This window comes from Engystomops pustulosus, chromosome 4 (genome assembly GCF_040894005.1).
Source record: "Engystomops pustulosus chromosome 4, aEngPut4.maternal, whole genome shotgun sequence".
NCBI lineage: Eukaryota > Metazoa > Chordata > Amphibia > Anura > Leptodactylidae > Engystomops > Engystomops pustulosus.
This window is the reverse complement of record NC_092414.1, coordinates 151,912,438-151,934,988: the sequence shown is the minus strand read 5'-3', so window position 1 is coordinate 151,934,988 and position 22,551 is coordinate 151,912,438. Positions and strand designations below refer to the sequence as shown.

At 38.2% G+C, this 22,551-nt stretch overlaps 1 protein-coding gene across 2 annotated transcripts in view; it reads left to right on the top strand.

Annotated features, from left to right (window-relative positions):
• The first annotated feature begins 9,818 nt into the window (after window positions 1-9,818).
• Window positions 9,819-22,551, top strand: part of LOC140127432 (tetratricopeptide repeat protein 24-like) — a 46,471-nt gene continuing 33,738 nt past the window's right edge. For both annotated transcript variants that reach the window (XM_072148121.1, XM_072148122.1), the window contains exons 1-4: window positions 9,819-9,917; window positions 18,292-18,387; window positions 18,434-19,002; window positions 22,015-22,230. In XM_072148121.1, the coding sequence (XP_072004222.1) occupies window positions 18,308-18,387; window positions 18,434-19,002; window positions 22,015-22,230 (865 nt within the window). In that variant the 5' untranslated portion in view covers window positions 9,819-9,917; window positions 18,292-18,307. The remainder of the gene's footprint in view (window positions 9,918-18,291; window positions 18,388-18,433; window positions 19,003-22,014; window positions 22,231-22,551) is intronic.

Here is a 22,551-nt window from a genome sequence, read left to right as displayed (position 1 = left end):
CCAGATCTTCATGGTGCCACAAGGCAACTATCTAGTAATAAAGAATGTTCGGTAGCTACAGAAACATGATGCGTGATTAAATAAATGTCAACTGACTGTGCAGAATTTTGCAGTAGATACTAGCGAGTAGAAATTTAATTGAAATGAAGACCCCTGAGGAACAGATTATTAGAACAGATGCTGAGGGACCAGTCAGAAATTCACAAGAGAGGGAGGTATGGAGATATTTTCTTCTGAAAGAAGTTATGTTTTCATAAAGAGGAACTGTAAGACATTTTAGTTGACAAGCAAAAGCTATAAAAAAAAAACATTTGATATAACTATATTATTATGTAGCTTACGCTGGGTTCACATTTTGTTTTTGGTATACACCTAGCATATACATCAGGAAAGCTCCCAGCCTATATACTGGGCATAGACATATACTGGCTGACAAAGGCAATGTTTTTGCCTCCGCCTGACCAGTAATCGATGTATACTGTAAAAAAGAAAGGATGGTGAGGAAAATAATAATAATAATAATAATAAAAAGGATGTAGCATACAAAATACTGTTGAAGCATAACCTGAAAAACAGGTCTTTGATCCCCAGTAGTCAACACGCAGTATCCAATAGTGATGGGATCTACCATAGCAATATGTGAGGGGAGGAAAGTGGCTTATTCTGTTTATTCAACACAATGTAAACAATTACTAAGTTACATTTACAAAGATGATAACCCTTTAAGGTAGTGAGAGGTGGTTTAACCTTCAAGTATGCTGCTAGTTCTGATCATTTTCTTACTTCTCCTGGCTGTAGCAGCACACTAAAACTAAGTAAGTCCTTCTAAAATATGAAAATGAGAAATGTTTATATATGTTTCTTAAGGGCTTTAGTTGAACTAAAACATTCTAAAAGTAAGGCTTACACTGTAACAGTTTTATATTGCAACAGATTTATCAAAGTCTTGGAAAGCTGAAGGCCATAGTCACTTTGGATGATACATGCACCTTTCCTGTTTAGCCAAGGCCCTTTTTTCAAGTTGTAAAAGTGACTAAAAGTTGTTAAAGGACAGTTTACTGAAGGTAGATGTGTCCTTCTAAGAAGTTCTTGAGGAATAATATTCCTCAAGACTTCTTTTATTATAACTCTACATGCCGCAATAAGCATATATAAGCATATAGTAAAAGAAGTCCTGAGCAACTTCTTAGTAGGACACGTATACCATCAGTAAACTGGTGATAGATATCCTTTAAGGCTTAGAAATTGTGGCATTAAGCAAAGCTGAAAGATTCCCTTTAAGAAACATAAAGGTGACTGACATGGCTTGTGAGTTGTGCCACCACTTTTGATAAAGTTTGTGAAATTATTTGCCCCTTTTTCTCTGATTCAGTCTACTACTTACAAATCTATACAAATGTCTTTGCATTACAAAATAATTACTGATTGTTTCCTTTTAGCAGAATGTCAAAGAAGCCTTGGGGCACAATCCTACCTGCTCCCTTTCCATTGGGGCATCAAATTCTAAGCAACAGAGAGATTGACAACGTTGTACAAAGACTTCATTCAAGCAAACAATGCACAAGATGTGCTAGCCCTATATTCACATACCACTCAAAGAGATCCAAGGTTCTAGATTCAGTTGGTCTTAGCCAGCTCCTTGGAAGACTCACTCTGAATTCTAAGGAGAAAGCCCCTGACAGAAAAAGGATTGCAGAAGGAAAAATTCTTCAAATGGGGGTGGTGAATTCTTATGCATGGAAAGGTTGGAACTAAAATAAATCCTGATTTTTCACCCTACCAATTGACTTTATGTACATACAGTTAGTTGGAAGAACAATAAGAATACATATACAGAATTATATTACTACGGTAAGGCAGTATATGGGGATTTTCTACCTCATTCATTAAAATGTGCAAATAGCACATTGTAATAAATGGGCTAAAACGAGACAGCCTCCGGTCTTCAGAAGACCTGAAGCTGTCATGGTGACTGATTGCTGCTCCTCGATGACATCAAGAGGAGCAACGATCATCACACCAATCACGGGTGTTACCGGTAAGTCTTTGCTGCAATATGCAGCAAAGACTTACCGGATATTTAGAGGGCTCAGCCCATGAGCCCTCTCCATGTACCTGCACCCGACGCGCGCCATACTATTACAGAGCACCTGGGTAAGGGGTTAAACAGCACTACCCATGATCATGATTTGTGCTGGTATTGCAGCTCAGCAGTATGAATGGAATACCTTGCACTACCCATGGTCAAGACAATCCTTTTAAAGTCACGAGGACCAGGAAAATTACAGACAGCACATTGATGCTTGCTGTCTGTCAGTGTCACTGATAAGCAATCCAAACTATGTATAAAAACACACTAAACACATCCACATGACATTGTAATAGAAGCTTAGATGACTGAATACACAGTACAGAAAGACATGTGGATGGGTTTGCACACGATTTCATAGTTATAGCAGATTATTCCCCTGCTCACATCAATCACATATTTGAGGGATTAATAAAAGTCACCTTCATTTACTTTCTTTCTCTGCTGGTAAACCTTTTAACCATTCAGCCATCACTAATAGTTGTCCCTGTGTGAGCAGGACAGTTAGATCCTGAGGTTCTGAAGAATTTGATTGGAAATTATATTGTAAAGTTGTAAGTTGCCTACATGTTGTGCCTGGTATATCTACAATAAAAGAACATTTTATGTGAAAATAGTCACAGCATGACAGCGTATAATGGCCATAATGTTTGTGAGAAAAATGACATTAAAGAGCAGTATGCACTGGGATGTGAAGGCTTCCAGAAAGACCATCACTGTGTTTCAGAAAACTATTTTTGGTAAGCTAATGATGCAGTACAGAGAGGACCCTTGTCTGTGCTTCAGTCACCTCAGTATCCTCCCAAGTCATTATACGACTGGCTCCATGTGTTGGCTGCTTTGCCAGGAACTATCTCTTGGGAGATTCCCATATGGATGCAATAATCAAGTAAATGAACTGCACAGCAACATACAAGAAAATGCAAGAATTTAATAATAACACAATTATACCTACTGAGCGACAGTGAAATAGGAAAAATACCCAGAACTATTACTTTTATCATCTTATTCAATCACTCTATTCTCATTAGCTATCAGAGGGGCCCTAACCTCCGGGACACGTACCTCTCCTGAAAATCAAGGTGACACCTTATAACCTAGAAGTATTGCTTCTACAGGAGAGTTAGGCTAGATGCCCATGAGTTAGGCAATCTTTGACTGATAAAAAAAGTTTTTTTCCCAGTCATTTTGCATCTGTTTGGAATCTGTTTGTGATCCAAGTGTTTGGTTTTAGTGGATGAGTTGCATCCAATGTCATCTGAGTGGTGACCCTAAAAAAAATGGATGAAATCCAAGAATGTATCTTAGCAACCTTTTCTTTAGCTTGGATGTCACTGGCCCACTGACTTCTATTGGGTGGTCAGTGAAAACGGTTCAGACAAGAACATGCTCTTCTTTTTAATGGAATGGAGGGTCTGTTTAAAAAAACAGCTACCGGTATATACATTGATCTAATAACCCCTCAATGACAAGACCCGAAAAGGCTTTAATCACTAGGCATTTTTATTGCATTTTCAGATATAGTGGTTGAAAATGCACTATTTTTCACAAATACAGGCTCCTAAGACAGGTTCCTATAGAGCCCTAGTAACTAATTAGACATCCTTCTTTCAGCTAAAAATTGTTCCCTTCAGATTCTCATATATTCAACTTTATAATTTTGCCTGGTTTCCAAGGATGTCCAGCAGCTCCTCCTTGTGCTTTCTCTGCATGCAGCAGTAATGTGATGTGACCAGGGTGACATCATTGCAGGTCCTTTAACCTCCTAACATCAGCAAACTGTACACCAAGCATATATCTCATGAAATCATAGCATATTTTATCACATGAAATCACAGCAGCCTGCACGGAGAGTAGACGTCCACGCAGGCATAATGTGATTTTGTATGTGGTCAGATATGCGCATAGGGTACAGTTTGCTAATATTAAGAGGCTAAAGGACCTGTGATGATGTCAACCTGGTCACATGACGATGCCCCTTAATTTACTCCATAGATCCCTAGATACCAGACAAGTTTATAACAAATTTTATGGGGATCTGAGGAAATTTTTTTTTTTATGTGGTTACATGTTCCCCTTAAGGCACATTATTTCACTTTTTTGTGTGGTACATTAAAAATGTTTGCAGAGTTTTTTGGTGATACTGTACATAAGGCTAGTTAAACATTAACTAATGTTAAAGAGAGCCTGTCACCAGAGGGGTATTTTTCACTGGTGACAGGTTTCTGTAGATACTATACAGTAGATAACTATGTTGTTGTTGTTTTTTAACATTAAAGTATTTTATTAAGAAGAAAATGAGATTGACATTATACAAGATAATGTTACCAAAGGAGTATATATAGAATTCAGGCAGAATCTATCAAGTACAAAAAAAAAGCAAACTGGCTTTAAACAGTACTCACTGAGGTACATCCCATTAGTAAACTTACAACATATTATCAACACACTAGGGTATAGTTCCCTCAATGTGTAAAAGACCAGTGAGGTATAGAAAGCTGCCCAACAGGTCATTGAATGGCTAGAAGAAGAAAGAAAATATGTGCCTTTGGGGCAGCAATGTTGTTTTTATCAAATTTGTGGCTTACTTTTGTAAGTGAAATATACAGTATAAAACTTACCTAGTTCCCTGCCAGAACCTGTAGTGAAGTCCTGGGGGTTTTTTCAAATTCTAACATCCGCTTTCTCTTTTGCATAATGGATTCACATCATTATGCACCCAAGCATCCCAACATCCTCCCTGTCTTGACTCCTCCTAATGATGTTGACTCACCGCACAGGGAAACCTCGCTGAACATGCGTCGACTACCTGCATATAGTTGCCCGGCAGAGAGGTGGTACACAACTCACTGCGGAGTTTGCTTACGTCCGATGCGTCACTGCCTAGCAACCGTGTGAATGGAAGTGAATACATGCACAAGTTTTCCTTGTCCGGTGAGCTGTCATCATTAGGGGGAGCAGGGAGGATGCGGGAGGGGGTTTGGGTGCATAATGATGAGCTGGGAACTGAGGGAATCCATTATGCAAACAAGCAGGTAGATGTTAGAATTTGAAATGCACAACCCCCAGGTCTTCACTACTGGTGCTGGCAGGGAGCCTGGTAATGATTGATATTGCATATTTCAAAGTAAGCCACAAATTTGAAACAAACAACATTGCTATCTACTGTATAGTTTCTATAGGAACCTGTCACCTCTAGTGACAGTATCCCTGTAAAGGATTTCTTTTAATTTTACTTGGGTTTAAAGTTGCATAAGTGGAAAAAAGGTTTTTTTGTAATGTATATTGTATATTTTAAAATTTTTCTAATATATAAAATATTGAAAAAAAAGTCCAATACAGCTCACCCCTGGAGATCATTGCAGCTGTGGGTCTGATCACATTTCAGGTCCGTGCCATGGAACAAGTTGTCCGAACACCAACAAAACAAACACATAGCCTTGACTATGACTAAGGTGTTTTTTTGCCCGAAATGCGTCAACTTGTCTGCACATTTAATTTTATTCATCTGACATTTCTTCAATAGCATGTTATTAAAAAAATTTACCCTTGTGAAGATAATTTCCATGTTATCTTTAGTAGCAAGATAGCTGTCCTTGGGTACGACCACCCTGCACTTTGGCAGGAGTGGCCAAACATGGACATATTAAGGTGCCCGAAGAATTGTCTTCATCGTTCATTACCACAGGGCGGCACTCCAGCAACAGTATCATATCCAGGGACAGCTATCTAACTAAGGGACTACATGGCTATATCTATATGAATATCCCTTTAATTCCCCATTTTGTGAAGGTTGTTTTGATATATATGTATAGTCTCAAGCACATGAGGCAACTATGACTATGTTTTTATAGTTTCACATGACCGTGGTCTATAGAGCTGTCTGCAGTGCTGCTCCTCTATTAGAAGTAGTGTTATGCAGTGAGGAAAGGAGAGGACAGAATCAGTAAAAAAACATTTCCTCAAGCATTAGAAAGAGGTTGGAGCTCAAACTTTGTCAGGCAAAATATGAATTCTGCACCAGTTTGAGTAGCAAATAGATGAAATGCTGCCGTTCTAAATCCGATTCTGTTGCAGATATTTGTTAGCAGTGTATGTGGGATTTTGATAAATCCGATACAATATACTGCTATATTATTACTCTGCAGATTTTATGTTCAGAAATTCCTTACAGAAGATCTGCACATAATATACATTGGGGCACATTTACTAAAACACATTTCAAACTGCAGTTTGCCTGTATAGTGTTCAGAGGAACCAGATTCAGGATTTCTGGCGCACGTGCTTTATGAATCTGGCGCACTCTGCACTGCTCTGACAACTTGGTGCACCTTTCACATTTTATTGGACTTTGCATGTTAAATATGCACCGGAACGTCCCTCTCAATAACGAAATTTGTATTCTATGCAGAATTGTGCAAAAGGGTTGCTTGTGGCGCATAGGTGGCATGGGCACTTTGTTAAATGTGCAATTTGCACATAAAAGAATGCGCAAAGTCCACCAGAGAATGAATGAGTACATGGACCTTAGTAAATGTGCCCCATTGTGTGCACAGGACCTTACCATCTAAAAGAGTTTGAGGGATTCCATTGGCCACTGGTTGCCCTGCTGCATGAAACACCCCCAAGAACAGATGCAAATCTTTCCATTAAACCTTGTTTCTGTGTGGTCTCTGCAACTGATTTTTGCTCACAATAACTGATGCAAAAACAGAAATGAAGTGGTCCTTAGTTGTACTTTTCTAACATTCTTGTGAAGGCTCCCTCCAACAAACTTGCTCTGTGTGACTCTGAATGGACTGGCTGCTGAGTGAGTCATAGCCGGTGCTGCCTTGCTGGATGCTGATTGCCAACGGCCTTGCAGTATCTCATCCCTGGAAAGGTGGGTGGTTCAATCTGTAGCTCAGTGTTGGTTTCAGCTGTGGGCTGAGTGAAATGTTCCTTAGCTTGCACCCTAATCCTGTCTGTTTATCTGAAATCAACAGTTTATTAGCAGTGTGATATAGAAGTATAAACCAAGGGGGCACATGTTAGATCTGTTTCCTGTACATCACTGCCTTACAAATGTAAGGGCTTTTCATGTATAACAGTGCATTACATAGAACAGAACTATCCTTTACCTAACCCAGTCTTGGGTTACACCACTGCACACAGCATACAACCAGCCTAAGAGCTTTAAACCTCCAAAAACCAGTGCCGCTAGCAAATAGCAGGTAGATTAAAGGGGGTCATTTTTCACAAAAAGTTCTTAATGATCACAATAAAGTGATATAAATTAGATGAGCAAGCTGGGAAGCAAACTTTACACTTTACCGGCAGTTAGAAAATCCCATTTGCTCCTGATTTGTAGTACTTTATGCACAGCAAATGTGTGCACTAATAATGTTATTTTATTTGGGCATAGGAGTACTTTTGCAATCAAAATAAGCCCTACAGAGTAAATTAATTGCACATTTATTGCTCGGAATTGCAAACTCTCGCAGGTAACAGTCTAAATGAGTGGAATGAAATGTAAATGTATCAGCGATCAGCGACTTCAGGCCTATATCCTTGGAAACTACTTATGTAATTACATTTTACTTTCAAATATTTTACAAGTATAGTTTCTAATTCTATTTCATATATTCATGCAGCAGTATGAGCACGTGACTCAATATAATAAAGTCTACTGGCTCTGTGTAGCTGATTGTTGATCACAGAACTGGAGTGTAAAGAATATTTCATGTTCCAAAACACAGAAAATATTGGAGATTTTGTAGTTTTAGACAAGGTTTAAAACTACATATTTGTTTCATTATTTGTTTCAACAAGAAACATTCTCTCAGAACACTCAAACCTTGTCTTATTGGTAAGTTACATCAGAATTTAGGTGCATTTGGCTTAGTAAATGGCTGCTTTCTGATGTGCCTTAACCAGAGTGCTTATGTAGGCAAACATGCTACCATGGCAATTACAGTTGTTTACAATTTTAGGGATGCAGTTTTTGCTACTAATGTACTAATAAAGATTGACTTACCGTATATTCCGGCGTATAAGACGACCTGGTGTATAAGACGACCCCCTACTTTCCTGTTTAAAATATAGAGTTTAAGATATATTCGCCGTATAAGACTACCCCTTTTCCAACGCATACAAAACACCGGTAAAAATTTAAAAAAAAACAGATTTGAATTTAACATGGTCCTTTTTTTAATTTAAATTCTTATGACATGCAGGTATATAGCAGGAAAACTGTCGCTCATAAACATAAGGCATACAACAACAACATTACCATTGTCCATTTTACTGTAAATGTTACCATACTGTACCTTAAATTTTTATTTTATTAAATATTCCATGCCATGTACTCAGAAGCAGGAAAAAAATTCCAAATGCAATGAAAATGGTGAAAAAACACATTTGCGCCATTTTCTTGTGGGCTTGGATATTACGTCTTTCACTGAGCGTCCCAAATGACATGTCTACTTTATTCTTTGGGTTGGTACGATTACGTGGATACCAAATTTATAAAGGTTTTATAATGTTTTCATATATTTACAAAAATGAAAACCTCCTGTACAAAAATTATTTTTTTGATTTTGCCAACTTCTGGCGCTAATAACTTTTTTATACTTTGGTTTACGGAGTTGTGGGTGGTGTCATTTTTTGCGAAATTTGATAATATTTTCAATGATATCATTTTTAGGACTATACGACTTTTTGATCACTTTTTATAGATTTTTTTTATATTTTTCAAAATGGCAAAAAAGTGCCATTTTCGACTTTGGGCGCTATTTTCCGTTATAGGGTTAAACGCATTGAAAAACAGTTATCATATTTTGATAGATCGGGCATTTTCGGACGCGTCGATACCTAATGTGTTTATGATTTTTACTGTTTATTTATATTTATGTCAGTTCTAGGGCAAGGGGGGTAATTTGAAATTTTAGGTTTTTTTATTATAATTTTTTTTTTAACTTTTTTTTATTTTTATTTATACTATTTTTCAGACTCCCTAGGGTACTTTAACCCTAGGTTGTCTGATCGATCCTATCATATACTGCCATACTACAGTATGGCAGTATATGGGGATTTTCCTCATTCATTACAATGTGCTATCAGCACATTGTAATGAAGGGGTTAAAATGAAATAGCCTCGGGTCTTCGGAAGACCCGAGGCTACCATGGAGATGGATCACCGCCCCCCGATGACGTCACGGGGAGCGGCGATCCCAGGTAAGATGGCGGCGCCAATGCGCCGCTATCTTTTTGAGGCTGCCGGCAGCCTACGCTGTGAAAACACCCGCGATCGGTGCTAGCAATATGCAGCAAAGACTTACCGGCTATGGAGAGGGCTCAGCCCGTGAGCCCTCTCCATGCACCGGGACCCGACCGCCGCCGTGAATACACAGCGGGCGGGATTACCGGCATATAAGATGACCCCAGAGAAGATTTTTCTGTCTACAAAAGTCGTCTTATACGCCGGAATATACGGTATATATTATTTCCGATAATATGTTTTGAGACTTTTTTGTGAAAGTTTTCTGGAGTCTTCCAGATACACAAATTTACTAATAACCATAAAGAAGATAACTTGCCACCATTTTCATTCTACAGAAGTTTTCGAGCTATTTGTTTTGCTTCCATATTGCTATAAACCACTCACCTGAGTGAGCACCCATGTGACTGCCTGCTCCTCAGACAGGTATGCTTTGTTAACTTTTGTTTTGTTGCTTGCAGAGGACGTGCAATTGTATGTTACTAAGGTATCAGTTCCAAACATAGAGTAAGGCACCTAGCAATGCTATACACAAGATATTACAGCTTTCTATGTGAAGTAGGTTTTATGGTAAGTCAGAATTCATCATTACTTAGCATTTGACAATATAGAAATGTATTGATTACATTACCATAATTGTTTATGTATAAAACAAGTATTTGGCATGTTACAACTCAGATCGTCATTCTAGGATAGAAGTGAAGCTAAATAACATCTATCAAATTGAAGCATAGATTTTAATCAGGCAAAATATTTTTGCTCATTTTCCATAATTGTTAAGCACAGATTTGGTAATTGGTAATAACAGTTACTTTGTGCAGGTTTTCAGAAAATGTTACATCGGGTAAAAACACAGAGATTACGATCGACGCGTTTCGGCTAAATGCCTTAGTCTTGATCTAGACTCAAGATCAAAACTAAGGCAGTTAGCCGATATGCGTCGATCATAATCTCTGTGTTTTTACCTGATGTAACATTTGCTGTACCTTTAATAAAGAGTCGGATTTTAGAAGACCCGAGGATATGCGCTGGAGTTTTTTCACTTTGTCTGCTAGAAGTTTTCTTTAAGTCATAACCCATTATGGAGGCAGTGTGCCAAAATGCACATTAGGGTGTTTGTCATCTGGGTTGACCAGGTTATTTTTGTGTGATGGGCGCGCTATACTTGTCATATAACTCATATTGATGATTGATATCCTCCTTTTGCTGTATCTTTTATGAGCAGTATATTACTGTATTAAATTTATCTATTTGTGAAAATAATAAATAATCTGTGGGCACCCGCACACACCCATGTGATGGACATGTGTGAACATGTGATGTCCGTGTATTATGTTTATTGTGATTAAAGATCGATTTTTATTTTTTTTTACTTAAATTGGCTCTGTAATTGTTACCTATTGTAATAGGTTTATATTTCTGCTTAGTAATTGTTCAGAAATTTCAATACCATGGTGGAATTAATTAATTTATGTTGGCCATATTAGGTATTCTAAGAACCCTATAATAGAAGTTTCCCTTTGTTGGATTCTCTACAGGATGTAGTCGTTTTTAGCAAGCTTTAAAATATTTGTTTTTCTGTTAATTTTGCCATGTGAGGGCTTATATTTAGGAGGTAAGATGCATTTTTCAGTGATACTGTTTTGGAGACTATGCTTTATTGATGAATATTTATTAACTGCTTTTGTGGGGGGGGGGGTAGTAAAAACATCAATTCTGTTATGGATTTTTGACAGTTTTTTATATTAACCATATAGCCTGAGTTTCATGTTATCTTTATTATAGTGTTAGTACAAGTACAGCAATACCATATTTCTATATTTTTTGTTACATGTTACAAATTTAGCAGAATAAAAGCTAATGTGGGTAAAACTTTTTTTTTTTGGTCTATCTGGTCGAGGGCTTTTTTTGTTTTGTGGGACATGCTGTACTTTACACCAGTAGTATTCTGGAGTAGATACATTTTGTATCACTTTTTATTTAAGTTTTTGCATGTTTTTAAAAAAAAAATGTTTACAATGTTCATGCTGCAGGTTCAATAATGATTTAGTTACAATAATAGTTTAGTAGATTTAGGTACTATAAGTACAGGTAGTTTTGGACGCAGTGATACTAAATATGTGGGGTTTGTGTGGGGTTTTCACTCTTTTTTTCCATTAAATGTAAGTTTATATAAATGGGCTATGTGACATTTATTCATTTATTGTAAAATCTTTTTCTTTTAACTATGAAACTACAACATTGAGAATGAATGAGGATTCACAATAATGTACAGAAAGCCAATGGCATTAGGAACTAGGTAGCAGAAACCTGTTTTGCATCTGTGGCTCACAAAGCAGTTTGATATGAGATTAGTGCAGTTCGCTAAGCTATTTACAGACTCATCAAAATACTACAAATCGCTATATATATCTTACACATTGCGCTGGGTTAACCAGAGCCAAACTGAACTAGCAAGAAAATGATACGTTTGGGACAACCCATAATGCAAGAAGAGGCATTAAAAGGCAAATTGAGCTGCAATAAGCTGCTTTAAATGCATGACATGAGCTATAGTGCTTTGTTTTATGTTAATACAAAATTAAATTTAATCATAAGGGAACAATGAAATCTGTTGTCGCTCTTATATTTATTTTACTTATCAATTATATTACGTTAATTATGCAGCCACTTGTACAGTCTATTTTGTAGGCTCCATACATGAATCAGTCTGGAATCTTTTTTAGAGTTAACATTGTAAAATGTGGTATGTTTATATCAAACATTTAATGAGGTGGTAATGAGCTCTCTGGGTATCCGATATCACGTCGGAATCTGCCGAATCTGCAGAGTAGAGTTTACACATGTTACACTTGGGCAGGTCCTAAATGGAAGAGGATTTGTTTTAATGTTTTCCGATGTCATAGATCGCTTTGCATAATAATAGTAATCAAAGGTGAATTTAAGGGGTGTTCTACCATTGTCTGACCTCCTTATAATGAAGAATTGTTTAAAAATCTACCAAAGGAAAGTATAAGATTAATATTTTATAACCACATCACTTTGTTGTACACAAGACCCCAATTATGCTAATGATCAGTAAGAAGAGCTCTGCCCCAATGATTGACAGTTTCCACATGAAACTATGCTACACAGAAAGGGAAACATTGAAAAATGTAGTATATATGGAACAGAAACAGGACATACTAATGCAGACAATTGAAAGTAAGACTGAGATCTTGGAGAAGGAAAATGACACAAAGCGAGTAACCAAGTAATATATAGTCAAACTGAGTCATCTAAAGCAGAAGATGTTCTTTGCAGCAGTTTCAGCAGAGTTGACTTTGCTGGAAATGTAGATTCACATGTTCACCTACGTGGTCACCTTATATATTACAGACTTAAAGCGTAACAGTAAAGTTATAGTGATTTTACCAAATTATTATATGTGATTCCCCCTTTGAAAACAAGCAGAACGATGCCTACTTTGGGCTGCTCGCCCTTTTCTTTGCAAAGTTATGGCATTTTCTATTCTGAAACGAGGAGAGGAGAGACAGAGAAAGTTCTGTAGAATCACAGACTGGGATGGAGAAACTAATAGGGAACTTGTACCTCACTATTCTGTGCAGGAGACATCTGCATTCACTGTCTTGGACACATCCAGCTCTGCTTCATACACTGTCACATGACCTCCTCCCCTGTGAGCAGGGAGCAGCAGCTCCTCTCCTCCCATGCAGCCGACTGAGAAAAAAAGTGTAAACAAAGTACGGATTCATAGGGTTTATCAGCACATGGCAAGGAAGCAGCTATTGCAGTTCTGAGGAATAGTGATGGAAATTATGAATCTTCTTAGTGAGCTGGATCAAAAGGCTGGATCAAAAGTATCACTAAGAAGAGCTGGCTCTTCTGGCTCCTGAATGGCTCCCTATTAAATATATAATAGGGAGCCACAGGCTAGTAACCCCATTTCACATCACTTTTACCCAATTGTATTGGGTTAAAGGGGGCATGTTGAGACGTTAGGGGCAGAGTTAAGTGAGCCATCGGCTTATTGACGGGAGCCGGCTCCCGTAATTCAGGAACAGAAGCCAGCTTTTAGAGTCGGCTCGTTCGCGAAGGACAAATCTCTACTGAGGTAATCTGAGGAGGATAGCAAGGAAACTGCTGCATATAGGTAACACAGATAATAGGCAACCTTTACAGTTACTCTTTAAGGCATAGATTTAGAGAACTCAAAAGTTAGAGTTGACATTGCTGAAAATGTAGACACATGTACCATAGGTACCACCATGTGATTATGTCTTCCATTACTCTACCTGAATGCCAGTTTCATTCTCTTCCACATTGGAAATATTGCAGTAAAATATGTAAAAGTGAATATTTACTGTAAATGTATTTACACACGATTCCTAAAAAAAATTTTCTATGGCAATTAAAACCCAATGCAGCCGCATTTCCATCGGGTTTTCTGACGTCTTCGTGGATCGATCCGGGGATTGCGTCACACGTAATCGGATTGTGATGCAATTGCGCCAGCTTTCACACAACACAAATCTAGGTTGCCGGCTGACGGACGATCCAAAGGATTGGGACGCAAGTCAAATTGTGTCGCAAGCCAAGCACTTACATACACCGGGAGTAAGATGGTGAACTCCGGCGGACCTGAGCGGGGCAGCGACACATGCAGTATCTGAGAAATGACTGGAGTATAAGACTAGAGTAGGAAATGCACTAATAATATGTCCAGCAGTAGCCGCACCTCATTGATGAAATGTCCACAGCAGATGCCCCTTTACAGAAATGTCCACAGCAGAGTTCTCCTTTACAAAAATGTCTTCAGCAGAGTTCTCCTTTACTGAAATGTCCATTGCAAGGCTCCCCCTTACTGAAATGTCCACAGCAGAACCCCCTTTACAAATGCCCACAGCAGATGACCCTCTTTAATGAAATGTCCAAAGCAGATGCCCCCTCTTTAATGAAATGTCCACAACAGATGCCTCCCTTTAACGAAATTTCCACAGCAGATGCCTCCCCTTTAATAAAATGTCCACAGCAGATGCCTCCCATTTACATATATGTCTACAGCAGATGCCCCCTTTACATAATCCCCCCCCCCCTATTAATGAAATGTCCACAGCAGGGTCTTCTTAGGAAAAAAATCTATATGTACCTCTGGTTTCTTCTCTCTGGCCTGCAGCTCCATCTTGTCCATGCATCTCCATCTTCTCCTCTTCCTGCAAGCATGGTGCATATAGGCGCCCAGGACGGGAGAGGAGAAGACGGAGCTGCGAGGAGAAGATGGAACCTTGGGTCCGGGGAGAAGAAGCCAAAAGGTGAATATAGACTTTTTTTTAGGATTGATGGCGGATCTTCATGTAGGGCTGGGATATATGAAGATCCGCGATTGCTGAGAAACAACTTGGCCCCAAGTTTTCGACTTTTTTGTCACCATAAAAGTTGAAAACCAACACCAGACTTTAAAACGTCATGTGCCTTAGCAAGTAGTCGAAGCCACTATAATAAATCTGAAGCACTCCAGAGCTCCTAAGACAGTTTTAAAAAATGGAAAAAGTCTGGTAATGATAAATCTATCCATGGAATCCCTTGTGATGTTTAAAAGAAAAAAATATTCTACCAAACATTTAATGTAAATATGATAGGATAATTTCATTATCAATATATTATAAACAAATTTTAGGGAAACAAGTAACATTTTATCTTTTTTCTGTTTCTTTTCCTACATTCAGTAAAACATATCCACCAGATATTCTCCTGCCAATTCTAGGAAGAATCCAATGTTCCTCGCACTTTATTTGTTACCCTCACATCTATTAAAAAGTTGTTAGACATTTGGTAACTGTTATTCTCTTTTTATTAAAGAATATTGTACTAAGAGACTGCACTGGCTCCTTACTTTGCAGTGTCCTCTCACCTCCACCATTTATCTTCATATTTCAAAGAAGCTAAATTACTTTTTTCTTCAGTATGTGATCTATGTCATCTCTGCTTCTGCCTGTTAAGAGCTGGGAAGGTTAAGAAAAAAGATGGATTGTGGTTTGTGAGTAGTATTGAGTTGCCTCTATTTCTCTCCCAAAAATACACAAAACACTCACAAGTCCTAAATCCTCGATTGGAAAACTGAGGTGTAATTTAAAGAATACATGGAGTATAACTTTTCTTTAACCACTAAAGGACCAGGCCCTTTTTTGTTTTTTCATTTTAATATTTTACTCCCCACCATCAAAAATCTATAACCATTTTATTTTTACACATTTTTACTGTTTATGTATATTTATATGATTTCTAGGGAAAGGGGGGTGATTTGAATTTTTAGGTTTTTTTTAAATCATTTTTTTTAACTTTTTTATTTTTACCATTAACCTTAGGCTGTCTGATTCCTACCATAGACTTCCATAATACAGTATGACAGTATATGGGGGTTTTCCTCCTCATTCATTATAATGTGCAAAACGCACTTTGTACTGAATGGGTTAAAACGAGACAGCTTCGTGTCTTCGGAAGACCCAAGACTGTCAACGCATCCAATCGCCAACCCAAATTATGTCACGGGGAGTGACGATCTTCACCACTTTTTGAAGCAGCTGGCAGCTTTGGACGGGATAACACCCGCGATTGGTGCTAGCATTGATCGTGGGTGTTACCGGTAAGTGTTTGCTGCAATATGCAGTAAAGTCTTACCAGCTATGGAGAGGGCGCAACCCAATGTGCCGTACTATTACAGCGCGTGACGTTAAGGGGTTGAACAATTGATGAGAAAGTTAGGCTTGAATATTATTGAATATAAGTAACATGATGTACACTGACAGATATATATATATATCTGACAGTATGATATGATTGTTATTTAATGCATTTTATATCAAATAAACCTCTTGTAAGGGTGGTATGTAATTAGGGGATGCCACCAGAGACTGATGATTGAATATTGTGACCTACTACAATTTCTAAGAATTAAGTATAGCCGTCAGCGCTGGAAACTCCATGATCTTTTCTCCGCTTTTCTTCTATTACCTCAGAAGTCACATGTTTGACTACATTATATGGCACCACAATTTTTCCTCTACCAGACTAGATCCATGAACCCTTTCCTCAATACAGAGCTATCCCTGTTGCTACCTCACACTTCTTTTCTTTGTACCACCACTGGGACTATTATTTATTTGTTTCTAATGTTCTTCTTTTACAAAGTTTCTGTCAGAATTGTGAATTGTTCTGAATGAGATCAGGTTTCAGGCTTCTGTGAAAACTACACCCAGAACTGCCTGTGATTGACAGCTCCCTTTAAGACCTTTCCTTGGGAACGCTGGGTGTTTGTTTGAGCTTGTTTTGTTTGCATTTGTGGCTTTGAGTGATGGACAGCTGAACCAGTCAGTGCTGTGGACAGTGTCCATTGCTCCTTTTATATTCTGCCCAGTTCCTTCAGAGGGTGCTGGTTATTCAGTCTTTACTTTATCTAGTGCTTTTGCTATTTAGTTGTTTGAATTCAATGTATTTGACCTCTGCTTTGCTTACGACCATTCTGTTGCTATACGATTCAGTACCTTTGCCCCATCTTGGTTTTGGCCTGCTTCTGTCCAATTCTGCTTGTCTGTCTGTATCTTCTGTTGTTTATCAATGCCATGTATCTCCTGGTGTTACTCCACTACCGTGTCCCAGGATTGTTTGAGTTCTGCCTTGACACTTTTATGTTACCTGTCCACTCCACCATCCAGCAGATGCCGGACAAATTTTCTTTGTTACCTTGTAGGGTCACTCAGGGACCCCTAGTTAGGTTTCTGATAGAGGTTCCTGTCAGGGCAGCTTATCTACTATAGGCAGGGCCATAGCCTACAGAGTTGTCGCAGGGTGAGTTCACCACCACTTACCCAGTCTGACAGCTAGGGTCAAACCTGGCTGTCGTTGCACTGTTGCTGGACAGGTTTGTTACAGTTTCCTTCTACTACACTACAATCTTTTCTACAATCTTGACTCAATTAAGTCAATCCTATAAATATATTGTTCAGAACCCATATACTTTATATTAAAGTCTGTACCTGACATTTTCTGCTTAACTGATCACCATGTAATAAAGAGTGTCCTAACTTTACTGCATCATCAAACCCCAATTACCCTGGAAATTGTTATTTAACCCCCTCTAGTCCTAAAAATCACAGATTTTTCTGAAAAAGCTCCTATCTCATTCTATTAATTTTTTTTGTTTAAATGTCCCCCTTTCTATGTTTTAGGATGAATGAAAGCAGTATTTTACAGGATTCATCTGATGCAATTTGATTTGTTGTCTGAAGAATGCCAGATTCATTGGGGGTCATTTACTAAGGGCCCAATTCGCGTTTTCCCGACGTGTTACCCGAATATTTCCGATTTGCGCTGATTTTCCCTGTATTGCCCCGGGATTTTGGCGCACGCGATTGGATTGTGGCGCATCGCGCTGGCATGCACCCGATGGAAATTGGGGGCGTGGCCAAACGAAAACCTGACGCATTCTGAAAAACCGCCACATTTTTTAAAAAAAAAAGTGTCACGGGACTCCCGTTTACCTTCACCAGGTATAAGCCAGTGAACTTCAGTGCATTCCGGCGGGCCTCGGGGGAACTTCAGTGGAGCAGCGCCACCTGGTGGACGTAGGAGGAACTACCTTAGTGAATCCCGGCTGGACCCGAATCCACCGCAGAGAACGCGCCGCTGGATCGCGAATGGACCAGGTAAGTAAATCTGCCCCATTATGTTAGAATTACTATGCTTGATTTCAGATTATCAGTGCAAAAAAACCTCCTTGGATTTTCTTTGTTCCCTTACACGAATAATACACATTTAGCCAAGCTTAAAGTATGCATATGTATGGAGTAGTCTAGACCAATGAAATTTTCTGGATGGAGAGAGCTATCTTAACTGTATTGCCTTAAATTTGTATGTTATCTGACCACACTGTATTTATTTATCACAGGTATTGAAAACCCATCATGTCTGACTCAAAGGTTTTAGGTCAATCAAAGGAGCAAAATACTGCTCAGTCCAAAATCCTGTCATTGTGCAAAGATGGCTGTGTGCGCTATATAAATAAAGAATTATTATTATTATTATTATGGAAGTGAATTATTAAATCAAGATGACATCAATGGAGCCCTAAAAACTTTCAAAAAAGCCTTCATTCTTTCATGCAATATACCAGAAGAAAAACTCCAGAAAGCATGTTTATTCAATCTTGGCGCAGCTTATATTTGTGTTGGTAAACCAAAGAAAGCTCTGAAGTGTCTTGTGAAATCCAGAATCAATGGGATGGAAGAGAGAGATGGTGATCTTTATTTTAACATAGGTGCCGCTTATGATGAAATGAAAGAGTATGGCAAAGCTGTAAGGTTTTATGAAAGAGCCATCAATGAGTATGGTTATGAGGAACTCAAGAGTATTGCGGATGCCCTCATCAAGTTGGGCTACTGTTTTGTCATGATTGGTGACCTTTCTTCTGCTGCACATTCGTTCAGACTTGCAGGTCACTCATACATGAAAAATGAAAAACCAGAAGATGCTGCTATGGCTATGAGAGAAGCTGCTAAATATATGATTGACAGTCAAGCATTCTCCCAAGCAGAGGTACTGCAGACCTTAAATTCTTGTGTGGAGTCATTAAAAACTATATCTGACGAGCATTTGCTTGGTAAGTGTGATTCCTTTTCTACATAAGTTGTGTTTGGTATCTAGTACAACCTAATATGTAAATAAAAGTTTGGAATTTGTTCAATCCCAGTACTTCTAACTGGGGCCATAAACACTTCAGATTTTTTTTTAACAAGGACCCTTGCTAGACTAGAGGAACCCATGTTAATATGCATTTCATGATAATAAAAGTTCTAGACAACCTAGTTCCACAGACTCTAGCATCAGACTCTATGGACAGTGTGCCCATTCAAAGGATTATAGAAGGTCACACCATTATAATTGATTGGCCAGTCTAGTAGGTCCAGAGTAAATTTGAACATGGTTGATGAGGGCAGAAAAGGCAAAGCACAAGTGCTGTAGTCATATTAGTTGGTGCCCCACAGGTATCTTGTAGCAATGCAAATGCAATGATTCATTAGTTGCTCATAGAAAAAGAAAAACAGAACTTGAAATACAATTTTTTACTGAAACTAGGACTTATTTTTATATAAAATATGCTCAGTTATTTTAGTTGAGCTTAATATTTTGCAATTCTACCTAAAATTGACATTTAAAGGGATGAAATTCTTAATTGTCAGTTTCTACAGAGCAACAATGGAGTTCATTACTACCCACACTCCCTGCTCCACATAGCTGTGCTTAACAATGGCAATTATTAAATGTGATAAATTCACTTTCCAGTTTATTACATTACATTGTTACAATCTCATTATGCTGTAAAAAGCTCATCTGACATGGCCTGGAACCTCATTACCATTTACATGGTGAAAATTTAAAGTTGTTGTCCCGGACACAGCTGAACAAAAATACAACATGAAGTCTCCACTTCTAACAGGCCTGGTCACTTAGCGGCATTGCCTTTCATGTTAGCTACATGAACAAAGGAATATAAAAGGAAAGGTCAGACAAGATATCTTCTGCACTTTCTTACATACAGCCTTGAAGGAGTATTTCAGCTACAAACATGTGTAACATACATGATGGTTTGATCATTTTGACCCTTACCAATGCCATGCCTATAGGTTCCCATTGCAAAAAATAACACAAACTACACCATTTTTTTTACAACCAGAAGAACAATCCCGTTGGTTCTGATATTTGAATTAGTAAAAGGTGTTGTCCAGGATGAGGGGTATATGGTGGGCCGTTCTGGGAGTCTTAAAATAACAAGCACAATATACTAAGTCATTTTCTATACCTGCAACTGCTGCTCAAGTGCTGTCAAAGCCACATGTCACCACTGAGCCTATATACACCACGTTCCAAATTATTATGCAAATTGTATTAAGTGTCATAAAGATTAAAAAAAAATTGTTTTGTAATGAAACTCATGGATGGTATTGTGTGTCAGGCTCTTTGGATCACTGAATCACTGAAATCAATCGCAGATACTTGTGTTAAGTAGTTTGCCAGGTGAGCCCAATTAAAGGAAAACTACTAAAGTAGGATGTTCCACATTATTAAGCAGGCCACAAGTTTCAAGTAACATGGGAAAGAAAGCGGATATATCTTCTGCATTAAAACATCAAATAGTGCAATGCCTTGGACAAGGTATGAAAACAGTAGATATTTCACGAAAAATTAAGCGTGATCATCTTACTGTGAAGAGATTTGTGGCTGATTCAAAACGCAGACAGATTTGTTCAGATAAAGGTAAAATGAGGAAGGTTTCTGCCAGGCAAGCTTGTCAGATTAAGAGAACAGCTTCTAAAATGCCATTACATACCAGCAAACAGATATTTAAAGCTGCTGGAGCCTCTGGAGTTCCACATACCTCAAGATGTAGGATCCATCAAAGACTTGCTGTGGTGCATAAACCTACTATTCGGCCATCCCTAACCAGTGCTCACATACGTGAAGACTTAGTTTCAAACAGTATTATTTACTGATGAGTGTCATGCAACTCTGGATGGTCCAGATGGATGGAGTAGGGGATGGTTGGTCTCAACAAGGCTGCAACATCAGCAAGAAGCTGGCAGAGTCATGTTTTGGGTCAGAATCATGGGGAGAGAGCTGGTAGTCCCTTTACGGTTCCTGAAGGTGTAAAAATGATGTTGGGAAAATATATAGAGTTTCTGACTGACCCTTTTCTTCCATGGCACAAAAAGAAGAATCGTTCATGCTGCACAGATACCTCTGTGTCATTGGCTGGTAAAAGGAGAGAATCTCATGGTGTGGCCACTATTTTTCCCTGACCTCAACCCTATAGAGAACCTTTTGAGTATCATCAAGCAAAAGATCTATGACGGTGGGAGGCTGTTCACATCAAAACAGCTCTTGGGGGCTATTATGACCTCATGCAAAGAAATTCAAACAGAAACTCTCCAAAAACTCACAAGTTCAATGGATGCAAGAATTGAGAAGGGTCCTATACGTTACATGTAACTTGGCCTGTTTGGGTGTTATGGATTGCAATAGCTTTTGATTTCAGCGGCTGTGACCTCCTAATGCTGCGAATTCAATAAATGACTATTTTCAGTATAAAATGTTTGGAAACTCAGCTGTGTATAATAATTCAGAACTGTGCTTTTGTGGCTTTTTTTACGTTAAAGAATTTACAGTTATCATCGGAGGTTTGTTCAAAATTTGATGTATACTCTATTGGTTGATGACATCTATTACACAGACTGTCATTTGCATCGACCATTTAGAAAAATCAGAGATAAATATCATTTGCATAATAATTTTGAACGCAGTGTATACAGTGGACTGCGACGATAGGCAGCACTTTCAAGGGGATAATACTGCCTTTGTTATATTCAGAACTCAGACACCCTCCCACCCCCGACCCTAACAAAACCTCAGCCATCAAATAAATATAATTACCAGATTTCCTCAGTGCTTTAACTTTAGATTTACTACTACATGGCCTCTTATACGTTATTTTTGAGAAGTTTCTATAAGGAGTCATTTGAGTTCTCAGTGTTAATAGAAGAAATAGATCAAGGAAATGTAGGTATAAACATGCTTCTAGTCTCAACAATTTATTTTTCTCATCTTCTGTTCTCAGGAACACTATATAACCATGTTGGTCTGCATTATGCTGAACTGAAATATTTTAGTCAGGCAGAAAAGTGTTTTACAGCAAGTTTAAACCTGTGTAATGGAAAGCAATTCTCAATAAGAAAGATGGCAGTATTACTCCAGAACCTAGGAGCTGTTGACAATGCTCTTTGCCAATATGAAAAATCACTCAGGAGCCACGCAGAGGCTGCAGATATGTACGGTAAGGCATCATATCCATTATGTATATTAATTAAAGCAGCCTTGAGGATTAATCAATATTTCCATTAAATAGCTCTTTACTTTTCTTGTGTGTCTTTGGTCAGTAAACAATATTTTATATCCATTTGGAATTAATTTCTGGTTTAATTAATATGAAATTCAGGTTTTAAAATAAAGATATAAACATTGAAATGTCCCACAATAAACAATATATACTGCATTACATTCTACTGTTGTTGTTTTTTTGTTTTTTACCAACTTCTTATGGACTACTTAAAAAACAAAGATTTGTTGCTTTATTTCCTCACATATAAATCAGTTT